Genomic DNA, 13851 nt, shown 5'->3' with positions numbered 1-13851 from the left:
ATATAATATGAAGTAAGATCAAAGTGCATGTATATGTTAGACTAATTTTCATAATATACATGATACTGTATATTATGTAACGTCTTCTCTCAGATGTGTTGAAAAACACAAGGAAATAAAGAATCTGAATCTGAAAAATATTACTTCCACAGATATTCTAAAATAGATATAGTTACTACTAGTACGTGATTAAGAATGTATTGTGCAAATTAAAGAGATGTGATTAAATATACAAATCACCTAATTAATGCTGTTTGATTTTTGATTTTCTTATTGGGGGGAGGGGGGAGTCGCCTATACTATAACTGTTAACTACTTCCTCTGACAGGCTGTATCACTTTATTTAGTCTATACTTTGTATTTGTATGTTGTGCCCCCTGGTACAACAGTCTGTAACCATATAAAAAAAACATGTTTATTTAGTTTGTCAATACCTTTTATTATTCTAAATGAGTGTACCATGTCTACAACGGCATGTTTACCCACTCCCTAAGAGCGTACATATGAATGAACGTCTGGCACAACCAAACAACACCATTTGATTAAGTCAAACCGTCTTATAGAGAAAACAATACAAAAGAACGCCAATACAGATATAGCTTTGAATGCATCCTCGATATCCAGGTGTTATGCTTACTTTCGCTCTCTACACCCTTGGAATATGTCATCGCAAAATTGAAGGCACGAAGATAGCTGTTTGATTGGTCTCAGGTAAAAAAAAACCTGACCAATCGCTACGCTGATACCTGTCCTTTGACGATTATAAAGGAGAGACACCCGACTTCAAAGCCTGTCTTTTTTTTACGGTTACTCGACCGCGAGATTCTTTTGATGTATATCAAAGGAACAAGGTGGCGTACACTGAGCCTTCAATTTTGATATGACATATCCCAGGAGTGCAGACAGCGAAAGTAAGCATAACCCCTGGATATCGAGGATGCTTTGAATGATACTTTGCAGAATATGTGGGTAGTGATAAAACGTTACTCGCTAAGGGTCTGAACTATTTCATCGTTCCAGAAAAAATGCCGGTTGATTATTTCGTCATAGCAACAGAACAAACGTGAAAGGAACTGAGCCATGCTGTAGATGATTAACGGAGATCACATGTGACGTGGGTTCTAAAATCTACAAACATACCAAGAAGTAGCATGACACAAGAAAAGCAGGTCGCACTTAAATATTAGGCAGGAACAAAGCTATTACAATATTATTAGCTGATAGTTGTAAAGCAACAGTCGTCATGGATACCGACAATTATGAGGGAAAGGTTGTGACCATGCTTCGGAACAGCAAAACATGTGAACAGCTTCAAATCAATCCAACTCAAAAGTTAAAAAGGTGCGAATCCAAACATCCAAGATCCATAAAAAGAGGAACCCATTGTGACCTATTTTGGACTATACTGGTTCCAGGTCTTAAGCAGACATTCTTCGACTGGTAGGAGGAAAATAGGACCACCATGTTAAAACATCTAAACATCTAGCGAAAATATGTTCATGATCATGGTTCATAATTAACGACAAAGCATTCATATTACATGATGTTGTATCTGTCTTTACCAACACACCCAGTGACGATGCACTTAGAATCGCTCGAAAACACATAGACTCGAGTAGATCCTGGTGTCATTTCCTGGTACCTTTGTTTTATTCTCTATGTAAGTGTGTGTTTGCATGATATATATTTCTATACAGCTGATGAAATCAATAGAAAGAAAAATTCAGAAATACGACTCACTTTCAGAGCTTATTTTTATTTTACCATTATTTGCATTACATTTGTTCTGTTTAATTCTCATGAAATATTCTGAAATTAATACCAGAGGATTTCAATAATTGAAAGAGTCAAAATTCATAAGTTTGGAAATACAATAATGTTTTGCTTACTACACCAAGAACATATAAATATGTCAGTGTTTCATTCAAGACTGACTGGTCCCTTTTTCAAGTAATGACTGAGGGATTGATTGGCGTTGTTTAATTGTGCAATGATCATGATGTGATATCATAAACACTCCAAAAAACCTTGAAATGCAAAATAAAAGTTGTCTACTTGGAGGCCATTCTGTTTCCCCAATATATCTTAAATAAGAACAATTACAACTATTAACCAAGAAGATACGCCATCAATGTTTCATCATGATCCCTAAAGCGGTCTCTGAGAAATAGCAGGAACAAGCGCCACATGTAAAATCTGAAGATAAATGCTTGGTGGCGATTCTTTCTTCCAAACAGGAGCATGGATAATTACAGACCAGTGGGATAATGCAAGCAAAGTATCATTTCAGTCCCTTCAATATGCAAAATCATGACATGATGAACTGAATATTATATTTTCTCTTATTTACAAACATTTCAACTTGTTACCATGGCAACCATCATATAAAAATACAAATAAATCTTTTCATAATAGTATCAGAGAGGTATTCACAATTAGGGAACCGGTGACTTGAAAAGTCCATTTAAAGGTACAATATGTTGATGGATTTGTAAACCATACATACAGTCCTTTGTTACTGGTCCTTCCACTGATCTGGGTCAAATTTATCCTTTTTTATTTCCTCCAGAAATATTTCTTTTTCCGTGGCTTTGTCATCGGAATCAACTTGCACATTCTCGTTAAAAATACTATCACTATTATCACTCTCAACATCATTGTTCTCCCCCACTTTGGAGTCGTCAACAAAGGTAACATAACGTTCCTTATTCAGCCTATCTAGTTCATCAGTTTTGAAATCTGTTATAATGACCTCTTGACTCTCTAAGTTTTCCTCTCTGCCAGTTTCTTTCTCCCCTTCAGGGGCTTCCTTTGTTATCTTCTCCTCTCCTTCTTGTTGATTTTTTTCCTCATTTTCTTTTTTCTTTTCTTTTTTCTTTTCCTCTGCCTCAGCATGCTTGGTTTCCTTGGCGATGGTTTCCACCTGGATATTTGTGAGTTCCTTCTCTGCCTCTAAACTTGTATCCTGTATACCTTTCAGGGATAGCTGTGAGCTTTGCATGGCCTCATTTGCAGATGACACCTGGTATTCTATACCTAAAAAGCCAAGGTAGTAAAACAGTTTATTGATATACACACAAACACACATGTAATGAAACACCACATACCCACACCATTTATAAGACACCACATACAAACACCTGTATGATACACCACATACAAACACCTGTATGATACACCACATACAAACACCTGTATGGTATACCACATACAAACACCTGTATGGTACACCACATACAAACACCAGTATGATACACTACATACAAACACCTGTATGATACACCACATACAAACACCTGTATGATACACCACATACAAACACCTGTATGGTACACCACATACAAACACCTGTATGATACACTACATGCAAACACCTGTATGATACACCACATACAAACACCTGTATGATACACCACATACAAACACCTGTATGGTACACCACATACAAACACTTGGATGCTACACCACATACAAACACCTGTATGGTACACCACATACAAACACCTGTATTATGACACTACATACCCACACCTGTAATATAACAACACATACCCCCACCTGTAACATAACACCACATACCCACACTTGTGATAAGACACCATACATACCCACACCTTTAATATGACATTACATACCCACACCTGTGATAAGACACTACATACCCACACCTGTAATATAACAACACATCCCCCCACCTGTAACATAACACCACATACCCACACTTGTCATAAGACACCATACATACCCACCCCTTTAATATGACATTACATACCCACACCTGTGATAAGACACTACATACCCACACCTGTAATTTAACACCACATACCCACATCTGTAATATAACATCACATACACACACCTGTAATATAACACCACACATACCCACACCTGTGATAAGACACCACACAAACCCACACCTGTAATAAGACATCACACTTACCCACACCTGTGATAAGACACCACACATACACACACCTGTTATAAGACTCCACATACCCACACCTGTAATATAACACCACATACACTAACCTTTGATAAGACACCACACATACACACACCTGTTATAAGACTCCACATACCCACACCTGTAATATAACACCACATACCCACACCTATAATATAACACCACATACCCACACTTGTGATAAGACACCACACATACCCACACCTTTAATATGACATTACATACCCACACCTATGATAAGATACTACATACCCACACCTGTAATATAACTACACACACCTGTAATATAACATCACATACCCACACCTGTAATATAACATAACATACACGCACCTGTAATATAACATCACATACCCACACTTGTAATATAACATCACAAACACACACTGGTAATATAACACCAAATACACACACCGGTAATAAGACATCACACTTTCCCACACCTGTAATATAACATCACATACCCTCACCTGTAATAAGACATCACACTTACCCACACCTGTAATAAGACACCACACATACCCACACATGTGATAAGACACCACACATATCCACACCTGTAATAAGACACCACACATACACACACCTGTAATAAGACACCACACATACCCACACCTGTTATAAGACACAACACATATCCCCACCTGTAATATGACACTACATACCCACATCTGTAATATGACACTAGATACCCACATCTGTGATAAGACACCACACATACACACACCTGTGATAAGACACCACACATACACACACCTGTAATATGACACTACATACCCACATCTGTAATATGACACTAGATACCCACACCTGTGATAAGACACCACACATATCCCCCCCTGTAATATAACAGCACATACCCACACCTGTGATAAGACCCCACACATCCCCACATCTGTAATATGACACTACATATCCACATCTGTGATAAGACACCACACATACACATCTGTAATATGACACTACATACCCACATCTGTGATAAGGCACCACACATACCCACACCTGTGATAAGACACCACACATACACACTTGTAATATGACACTACATACCAACACCTGTGATAAGACACCACACATACACACCTGCTATGAGTGCACCTGTGATAAGACACCACACAAACCCACACCTGTGATAAGACACCACACATACCCCCACCTGTGATAAGACACCACACATACCCACCTGTAATATAACACTACATACCCACACCTGTGAATACCCACACCTTTAATATGACATTACATACCCACACCTATGATAAGATACTACATACCCACACCTGAAATATAACTACACACACCTGTAATATAACATCACATACCCACACCTGTAATATAACACCACATACACTAACCTTTGATAAGACACCACACATACACACACCTGTTATAAGACTCCACATACCCACACCTGTAATATAACACCACACATACCCACACCTGTGATAAGACACCGCACATACACACTTGTAATATGACACTACATACCAACACCTGTGATAAGACACCACACATACACACTTGTAATATGACCCCACATACCAACATCTGTGATAAGACACCACACATACACACACACCTGTAATAAGACACCACACATACCCACACATGTGATAAGACACCACACATATCCACACCTGTAATAAGACACCACACATACCCACACATGTGATAAGACACCACACATATCCACACCTGTAATAAGACACCACACATACCCACACATGTGATAAGACACCACACATATCCACACCTGTAATAAGACACCACACATACCCACTCCGGTTATAAGACACAACACATATCCCCACCTGTAATATGACACTACATACCCACATCCGTAATATGACACTAGATACCCACATCTGTGATAAGACACCACACATACCCACCCCTGTGATAAGACACCACACATACACACTTGTAATATGACCCCACATACCAACATCTGTGATAAGACACCACACATACACCCCTGTAATATGACACTACATACCCACATCTGTGATAAGGCACCACACATGCACACCTGTAATATAACACTACATACCCACACCTGTGATAAGACACCACACATACACACCTGCTATGAGTGCAGCCTCAGCTGCAGCAGAAACCATGGTGATCACTGTCTGGTACAAAAGGGTCAAGTCCTTCAACATAGAAAATAATTCTATATCTACCAATGAACTTTAATGCTGATAATTGTTAGTTCTATGTCCCTGGCTGATTAACAATATTTTTTTTTCATAAATTCTGTAATCCATATTCACAAGACAGCATACACAGTAAATTATCTTAAAAAATGCATGTCAAATATCCATCAGCGAATTGGTCATAATTATACTTATCAGTTTAACATTACTTTTTCAGTTTATAAACAAATAAGCCAATGCCTTTTCAGATATTCTAGAAAAAGTTGAAAGTTACTTAAAAAGTACCAAAATGAAGTTCACTAACTTAACCCTTTGCCACATGCAAGTCAATACACTTGAGCACTATGTATTGATGGTGGTGCAAAGATACATTGTTGCAATGCAACATTGCTGCGCTGACTGAAATGTGTATACACCATCTCAATGGCAGTTTTAAACAACATGTAAATGAAAGTCGCTGGATTGAACAATATTTGTATGAAGTTCAGTAACTTTTAATTCTTTCACCACTGTAGGCCATAATGGACTCATCCATTTCAATGCATGCATGGTAGAGTCTACTAAAGTTACGTAGGGGTGAAAGGGTTCACAATATTAAAATAGAAATTCACTAGCTACTGATAGAACTCAGGCAATTTTATAGAGTTTTGTAATGGTATATAACAAAATCAAAGGAAGATACCCCAACACAGTTACAAAATACTTGTGATGGTCCTACTGGAAAGCCTAGGTTACAGGACACTTACCAGTCTCCGTTGCTTGAGCTCGCCCAGTTTATGTCTAGTCTGTAAGATCAAGTCCCAGACTCGTTCCTCCTCTCCTGGTTTGCCAAGAACAGTCAGTCTGACCTTCATAAACTTGACCAGAACAAATGCCCACTGCAAAAAGAAGATGTATAAAATATTCTTATCCACGTACAATGTGTTTAGAAAATTACACACTTTCTATTTTACAAAATTTTGAAACAAGCTCAATCAACTTATATAAGTTGCTCTTTCTTCTTGTGCACTTTCCACTTTGCCACCTGACAAATTGTGTTTACTCTCCTGTTACATAACTTAGAACACTGTTGTTGAATTGTTGATATTTGTTTCAATTCTTTAATTATGTTTATTTTACCTTTATTACTAGTTTTCTAAAGAAGGACTACTTTTCTTTTACACACATAATTTGTATTACTTTGGAAAATCCGTTTAATTTTAAAATTTCAGTAATGCACTTTTTATTCTTTTGTATTATTACATCAAAATAACAAGGTTTTTTTCTGCTTTATGCAATAACGTTGACAAATGTTTTTGTTTCTTATGTGCTATATCGCAAATAAAGAACTTTTCTCCATCAAATTAGAAACATTATGTTTTATACAACTTATAATTACACATGTAATTAAACACAAGCTATTCAGATTGATATGTCTCGCCTATATGCCCCACTTTGACCATCAATCATAAACGCAAAAACTTAATGTTGATGGAGATGCTAACAAAGTCAATGGACCATAAAAGGTAGGCCACATCCAGCATTTGACGATGGGTTGAGATGTACTACCTAAGATACATCTATGGTCCAAGTTTGGTTGGTGTAGCACTTATACTTTCAGAGAAACAAACTTAAATGCTAAAACTTAATGTTGATGGAGATGCTGACAAAGTCAATGGATCACGATATGTATGCCGCATCCAGCATTTGATGCACGGATTGATATGTACTATCTAAGATGCATCTATGGTCCAATTTTAGTTGGTGTAGCACTCATACTTTCAGAGAAACTAACTTAAACACAAACATTTAACGTTGACGCTGTCGCCGTCGTCGCCGGAAAAAGCAACACCTCATCCAAAATGGTGAGTGGATGTTACACAAGGTTGGGGGTGTCTTTTCAAAAGTTGTATACCAAAGGTATAGCCATTTCATAACATGTTTCCAATGCAGATTTACAATCTTGGCAATGATACATGGATCCTTAAAAAAAATGTATTCTGAAAATGTACACTGTAAATCTCCAATGGGTTTTGTGAAATTCTTTACGAATCATGTATATTTCTGTTCATTAATCTTTGATTCAAACCTGCTGTTATTTTCAGCACAGATAAACAATATGAGGTTTAAATCATCAAAATTGGAATTAATCTATTAAAAGTAACTTGGTTACCATATTCACCATTACACTGTATTAGCACCCGGAGCTCTTAAAAACTACGTTAAATGGGGGCACACTAATTAGGATAATAAAATGTGAGTTATGATAGAACAATTTGTGCAACATCAACTACATCCTCGATATCCAGAGGTTACGCTCACTTTCGCTCTCTACACCCCTGGAATATGTCATAGGAAAATTGAAGGCTCAGTGTGTACCACCTTGTTGGTGAGACATACATCAAAAGACTCTTGCGGTCACATAACGGTAAAAATTAACAGGCTTTGAAGTCAGGCGTCTCTCCTTTGTAATCTTCAAAGGACAGGTATCAGCCTAGCGATTTGGTCAGGTTTTTTTACCCGACACTAATCAAGCAGCTATCTCCGTGCCTTCAATTTTGCTATGAGATATTCCAGGGGTGCAGAAAGCGAAAGTGAGCGTAACACCTGTATATCGAGGATGCCTCAACTATTGCTACAGTATAACAGAATGACATTATATACATTCCAGAGCCCTACTGCGAGTAAGATATGCTGTTCAGACAGTAAAGTTTTGTTATTTTGGACTAAGTTATGTTAACTTCATGATAACAATTGGGCTACTTATCACAGTGCAATGTCACAAGTTGGACATTATATAAATATGACATTCATTAGCAGGTGACAGTGAATATTGTCAACCCGAGAAAACCGTTGTCACCCAAGGCGAAGCCGAGGGTGACAATGGATTTTTGAGGGTTGACAATCTTTAAATAAATATTTTTGAGCCCTTGGAGGAAAGAATCTCCTCAATATGTAGCTCAGAAACAGCAGCAAACCTCGATAATGACATCTTGTTTGTTGATAGTCTGCTGTTTACAATCGCTATCGCACCGGCGCTTGATAAAATTGGCTGTTGCCATCAAACGTTCTTGTGACCATCACGGTGGGGAAATGTGAAGAACCTGCAACGCACATTTTTCGCGCATGACCTCTGTCTCATGGTAATATCACCTGCGCCCCTTAAAACCAATGTATTTTCGGAGGGTGACAGAGATTTTTGTTTAACTTTCTCCCAATCAAATAGCTAGAAATTCACTTGAGGTGTAACAATGTAATATGACTAACATCCCGACTACGGTACCTGACTTCAACAGACCCTGAGGAGCATCTTTTAGACTCCCTAAAATAAGCTTTGACTCTTGCATTTGAAGGAACATGTCTATTTCACATGTGTCTTGACTCTCCAAATAAGACAGAAACTTTTTTGACTTCTGAAAATGATAACAGTCATTAGTCAACAGAAAGCCACGGCAGCCAACAGATCACATTATCCTGACTATAAGCTAGATAGGAAGCAACCATAAAAAAAAGAGTTGAACAGAAAAAAAGGAAAAGATCGTTGTCACAAATGTTTCAATGGAGTCAACAGATTTAGCTTCATCTGTTCTACAGAAGAGGAATCCAAACACATCACCACTTTTAACACTCATGTGTAAAATATGTGGGTTAATTAGGTTGCCTTACAAAGGGAATTTCCCTTTAGCTCAGCGGTAGAGCATGGGGCTGGAGAGCCGAGGGACGCGGGTTCGAGCCCCAGCGTTGGCACTTTCTTTCTCACTATTCCTCGCCCTATTACAAATTGGTGCTGTTGACCCTCCCCGTTCAAGGTAGGATAACCCTTGGCGGGGAGTCAAAGAACCTTGGTTGGTGTTTGAAAAAAGGGTGGAATAGTGTAAAAGATGTGGATTAATTAGGTTGCCTTACAAGCGTCAGCTGTAAGGAATTTCCTTTTAGCTCAGCGGTAGAGCATCGGGCTGGAGAGCCAAGGGACGCGGGTTCGAGCCCCAGCTACGACACTTTCTTTATCACTATTCCTGGTCCTATTACACATGTAGTCGGTATCAAGCTCATTCTTTTCTGAAACCTGCACGCAACTCATGAAAAGCAATTTAAAAAAAGTAGTCTGCTTTTGTCACTTACCCTTGCATATTCTTTTTCTACGTCTGACAAAGCCACTGTAGTCACAGACAGAAGTCGGAGGGCTGAGTCGAGTGATGACAAGCTAGCATTCCTCAGGAGATATTCTGTTGTCAGTGTGCTATGGTCAGGATCCTACAATTACAACTCAGATCATTTATCTCAGAAAAGACCCAGCAGCTGTATCGTCAGTCTCTAGCGATCTGTCGTTCCAATTACACTCATGTTACCAAGTTGTTGTACACTCACACTCGGTTGGTGAGTGCAAGGGACGACAACTCTGGGTAGAGATTGCTTTATCATCTGGAAACATACATAAACTAAACATTCAACTCAGTTTCACTGCACACATTCTTATCAGAGTGAATTGTTCACGATAGATCAGAAAAGCATTGTATTGTGCGCATGATTTTGTTTGCATGATCCCCTTGGTGCCTGTATGTGAGCTTGTTCAAGAGAACAGAGAAATAAAAAGATTTTTCAAGAATCCTCAAAATCAAAAATTTGCAACATGTTTGAATGACTTACACTTTTGATTCTTTTGACAATAAAAGTCGGCCTAGGTGATTTCTTAACACATTTTATAGCTGTCCTTCCACAGACACTTGCCTTTATATGAGACCCAAAAAGCAAAAGAGATTCCGGAGCAGTCTTAGCATTCATTGCTAGCACGTTTAAGTTATTTTCTTTTTATTTCTGTTCTCTTCTTGAACAAGCACATTATCAGCAAGATTTTTAATGTGAATGTATAAGTCATACACTAATTAACAGGCAAGAATATATTTTGTCTTTAAAAAATGTTATGGGGATAACACAAAATTAAACCACTGTTGCAAACAGGATTGTTGCGTATCAACCTGACACTCCCACTTCTGCGGGATATTTACCAACTTCCACAATAGGAGATTATTTCAGTGGAGGATTTATATGGAAAGATGAAAGATTAAAAACACATTTTGCAGCAGATAGAATTTAGTTTGTGTTTGCAAAGTAATGGTAGAGGCATGATTTGAATGAGTATGTTGTAAGTCTAGACACAATATTAGGTGGGAGCTTATATTTACCCTCAACTCATGTACAGTTCATGGGGAAATGTTACTTTTGGAAAGATTGAGGAATTCCGAAAGGGAGCTGGTTTCAATGCCTGAACTTTCTGACAAGGGGATACAGATTTTAAAACAGCAACTTTAACATTTACACAAAACATATGGCCAGATGAGCTTATCTACATCTATCTGCTTGGGGGCACAGTTATAAGTGGTCCAATATTTTGGAAAAGCTTGAGGTATCCTGATCATGACTCAGTGTGCAGCCCTGCACTACACCATTTCCATCTCATCACTATTTGTTTAGATGTGAGGGCCCTATACTGTGCAGGCATGTACCCTAGTGATGGTTGTACTAGGGATTCATATGACTGCAATTTGGCCGATGATGTTATGTTAAGCCTGTGTTGAAAGGTTGCCTCATAAAGCCTAGCATCGAAACCAACATGCCAAAGTAACACCATTTTAATCTGCCTTGAATAAAAGCCTTTTAAAAAGGGGTAATATACTATACACATAGTTTACTGATGTGTGTAATATACTAAACACATAATTTACTGATGTGTATAGGTATACCTCCCTTTTCTTTTGAGGCAGATATAATATATGGGTAGAACTAATACCTCTCCCTCCCCACTCCATTAGAATCTGCTAGGGCATATACCAGGATATTTATTTCTAACTTCCTTTGAAATATTTCTAAACATTTTCTGCAGGTTGGTAAGTAATTACAGTAGAAAGGTTATTATCAAAACCAGTAAATGTTTATGTGTGACTTTTCAGTCTAGTACGATACGTACTCTGTCACATTCATCAGACAAATGATCAGTGAAGCGCATGTATCCAAAGGTGTAAAATGTGTACCAGCTGGCAATATATGTAATCAAAGTTGACTCAGATACGTTATAAGCATATTTACACTTAGTTGTTATACTTGTACAAAATGGCAAACCATACTGACAATTTGTTCGGATACGCTTTGTTTAATACCAGTTATTGACTGGGATAACTCCAAAGAATTGGACTGAGAGAGCAACCTGTTCAAGCAGCAGATAAAGGAAACCATCTGTTCAAGCCAAAATGGGCCAGTTCTGAACCGAGATGAGGGGGCTCATAGACTTTCGCACATCTATGACCAGGTATTAAACAAAACATATCGGAATCAAATTGTCAGTTCTTCTTTAGTGTCGTATCGTACATGTATAATAACTAAGTGTACATAGCTTATAGTGTATTGGAATCGACTTTGATTATATAATGCCAATTAAAAAACTGGTATATATTTTAAACATTTGGGTACATACGATTCACTGGTCATTTGTCTGATGAAGGTGATAGGGTATATTTATTGCTATGAGTTGGTGAACTATTTAATAAAAAAGGATTATTCTTGTGTGAAAGTGTCATGTTTGTAGTGTTGGCCATTGTAGTTGTAGTTTGTGGATCATGTCTGTTACTGAGCAGCTATTTTTGCTTTGTGTTGAGTGGGTCCCAAATGGAAGAGCAGTATTCAAGTCTTGGTCTGACTAGTGCTTTGTACGCATTTGTAATAGAAATGGGTCTCAACCCAACCGCTCGGGTCGCTACAAAATATGTTTAAATGTAAACGATAGTGTCCAAAATCTGGTTTAGAGTTGGGGTCAACATACCAGGGATGTTTTCTGCTATCAGGGCGGTGCACTGTGACCTGGAAGATGACACACTCTATTGCGATATATTTGACATTTTTTGTCAGCAAAATCGAAAGTAGGCTGCACAGATCTTTACCTCCGAGCGTGCTCGAACGGGAAAAACAACTTGGGTTTTGAGTATCGGGGTTATAAATACAATGTTTCTTTATAGATCAGGGCAGTCAGACGGATTGATTTTCGGAGAGTGCCACGGCATAGTTTTAGAAGTAAGCAGGGAATATAGGTGTTAGGATGGGAGGGGGTGGTTTATGTATTTATCGCTAGTTTAACCTGGAGGACCTATTGGCATTGGCTGTAATGTTGTTTATGTGTTTGTTCCATCTGAAGTTATTTTGTAATGTAATCCTAGGTATTTACTGGATTCTACTTGGTGTAATGTGTGGTTGTGGAGTTTGTAGTCATATTTTGTTGCGTTTCGATGTAATGTTGAGTATGCTGCATTCGTCAGGGTGAAATTTCATTAGCCAGTCAGTCTCCAATTGTCCATTTATACATAAGCACTTGCTGGTTTGGATACATAACCTTCCTACTATTATTACGATGAACTGATGAAGTAATTGCATCAGAATTTGATATCAGGACAAAATTAACCTTGTGTTTGTCCTCTATATTCGACGATTTCTGTTTTGCGTTATCATCACAGAGTGCTACAAATGTCGACAAAAGAATGAGTTTCGGTGCTGGCCTACTTCCTTTGCTGATTGCATTGATAGTAAGCCTCGTCGGAGTCAACTTTCTCAAATGACAGCACATAAAACGGAAACACGTGGACGCCATATTTTTTGTTTACACCGGCAAATGTAAACAAAGCTGTCATTTTATTTTAGAATTTAATATTTTTGCTCAATATTCATTCGAATTTTTGTCATTTTAATACGTTAATAGTCACCTGA

The 13851-nt window shown here is 38.0% G+C and overlaps 1 protein-coding gene across 1 annotated transcript; it reads right to left on the bottom strand.

Annotated features, from left to right (window-relative positions):
* Nucleotides 1-826: 826 nt before the first annotated feature.
* Nucleotides 827-13748, bottom strand: LOC110462100. The gene is made up of 5 exons (XM_021515932.1): nt 13550-13748; nt 10225-10356; nt 6870-7001; nt 6051-6120; nt 827-3036 (listed from the first exon to the last, which is right to left on the bottom strand). Exons 1-5 carry the CDS (start codon nt 13733-13735, stop codon nt 2516-2518), a joined length of 1041 nt encoding a protein of 346 aa, XP_021371607.1. The 5' UTR covers nt 13736-13748; the 3' UTR covers nt 827-2515.
* Between the last annotated feature and the right edge of the window lie 103 nt (nt 13749-13851).

This window comes from Mizuhopecten yessoensis, unplaced genomic scaffold, assembly GCF_002113885.1.
Source record: "Mizuhopecten yessoensis strain PY_sf001 unplaced genomic scaffold, ASM211388v2 scaffold10745, whole genome shotgun sequence".
In the NCBI taxonomy this organism is placed as follows: Eukaryota; Metazoa; Mollusca; class Bivalvia; order Pectinida; family Pectinidae; genus Mizuhopecten; species Mizuhopecten yessoensis.
This window is presented reverse-complemented; position numbering and strand designations above follow the sequence as displayed.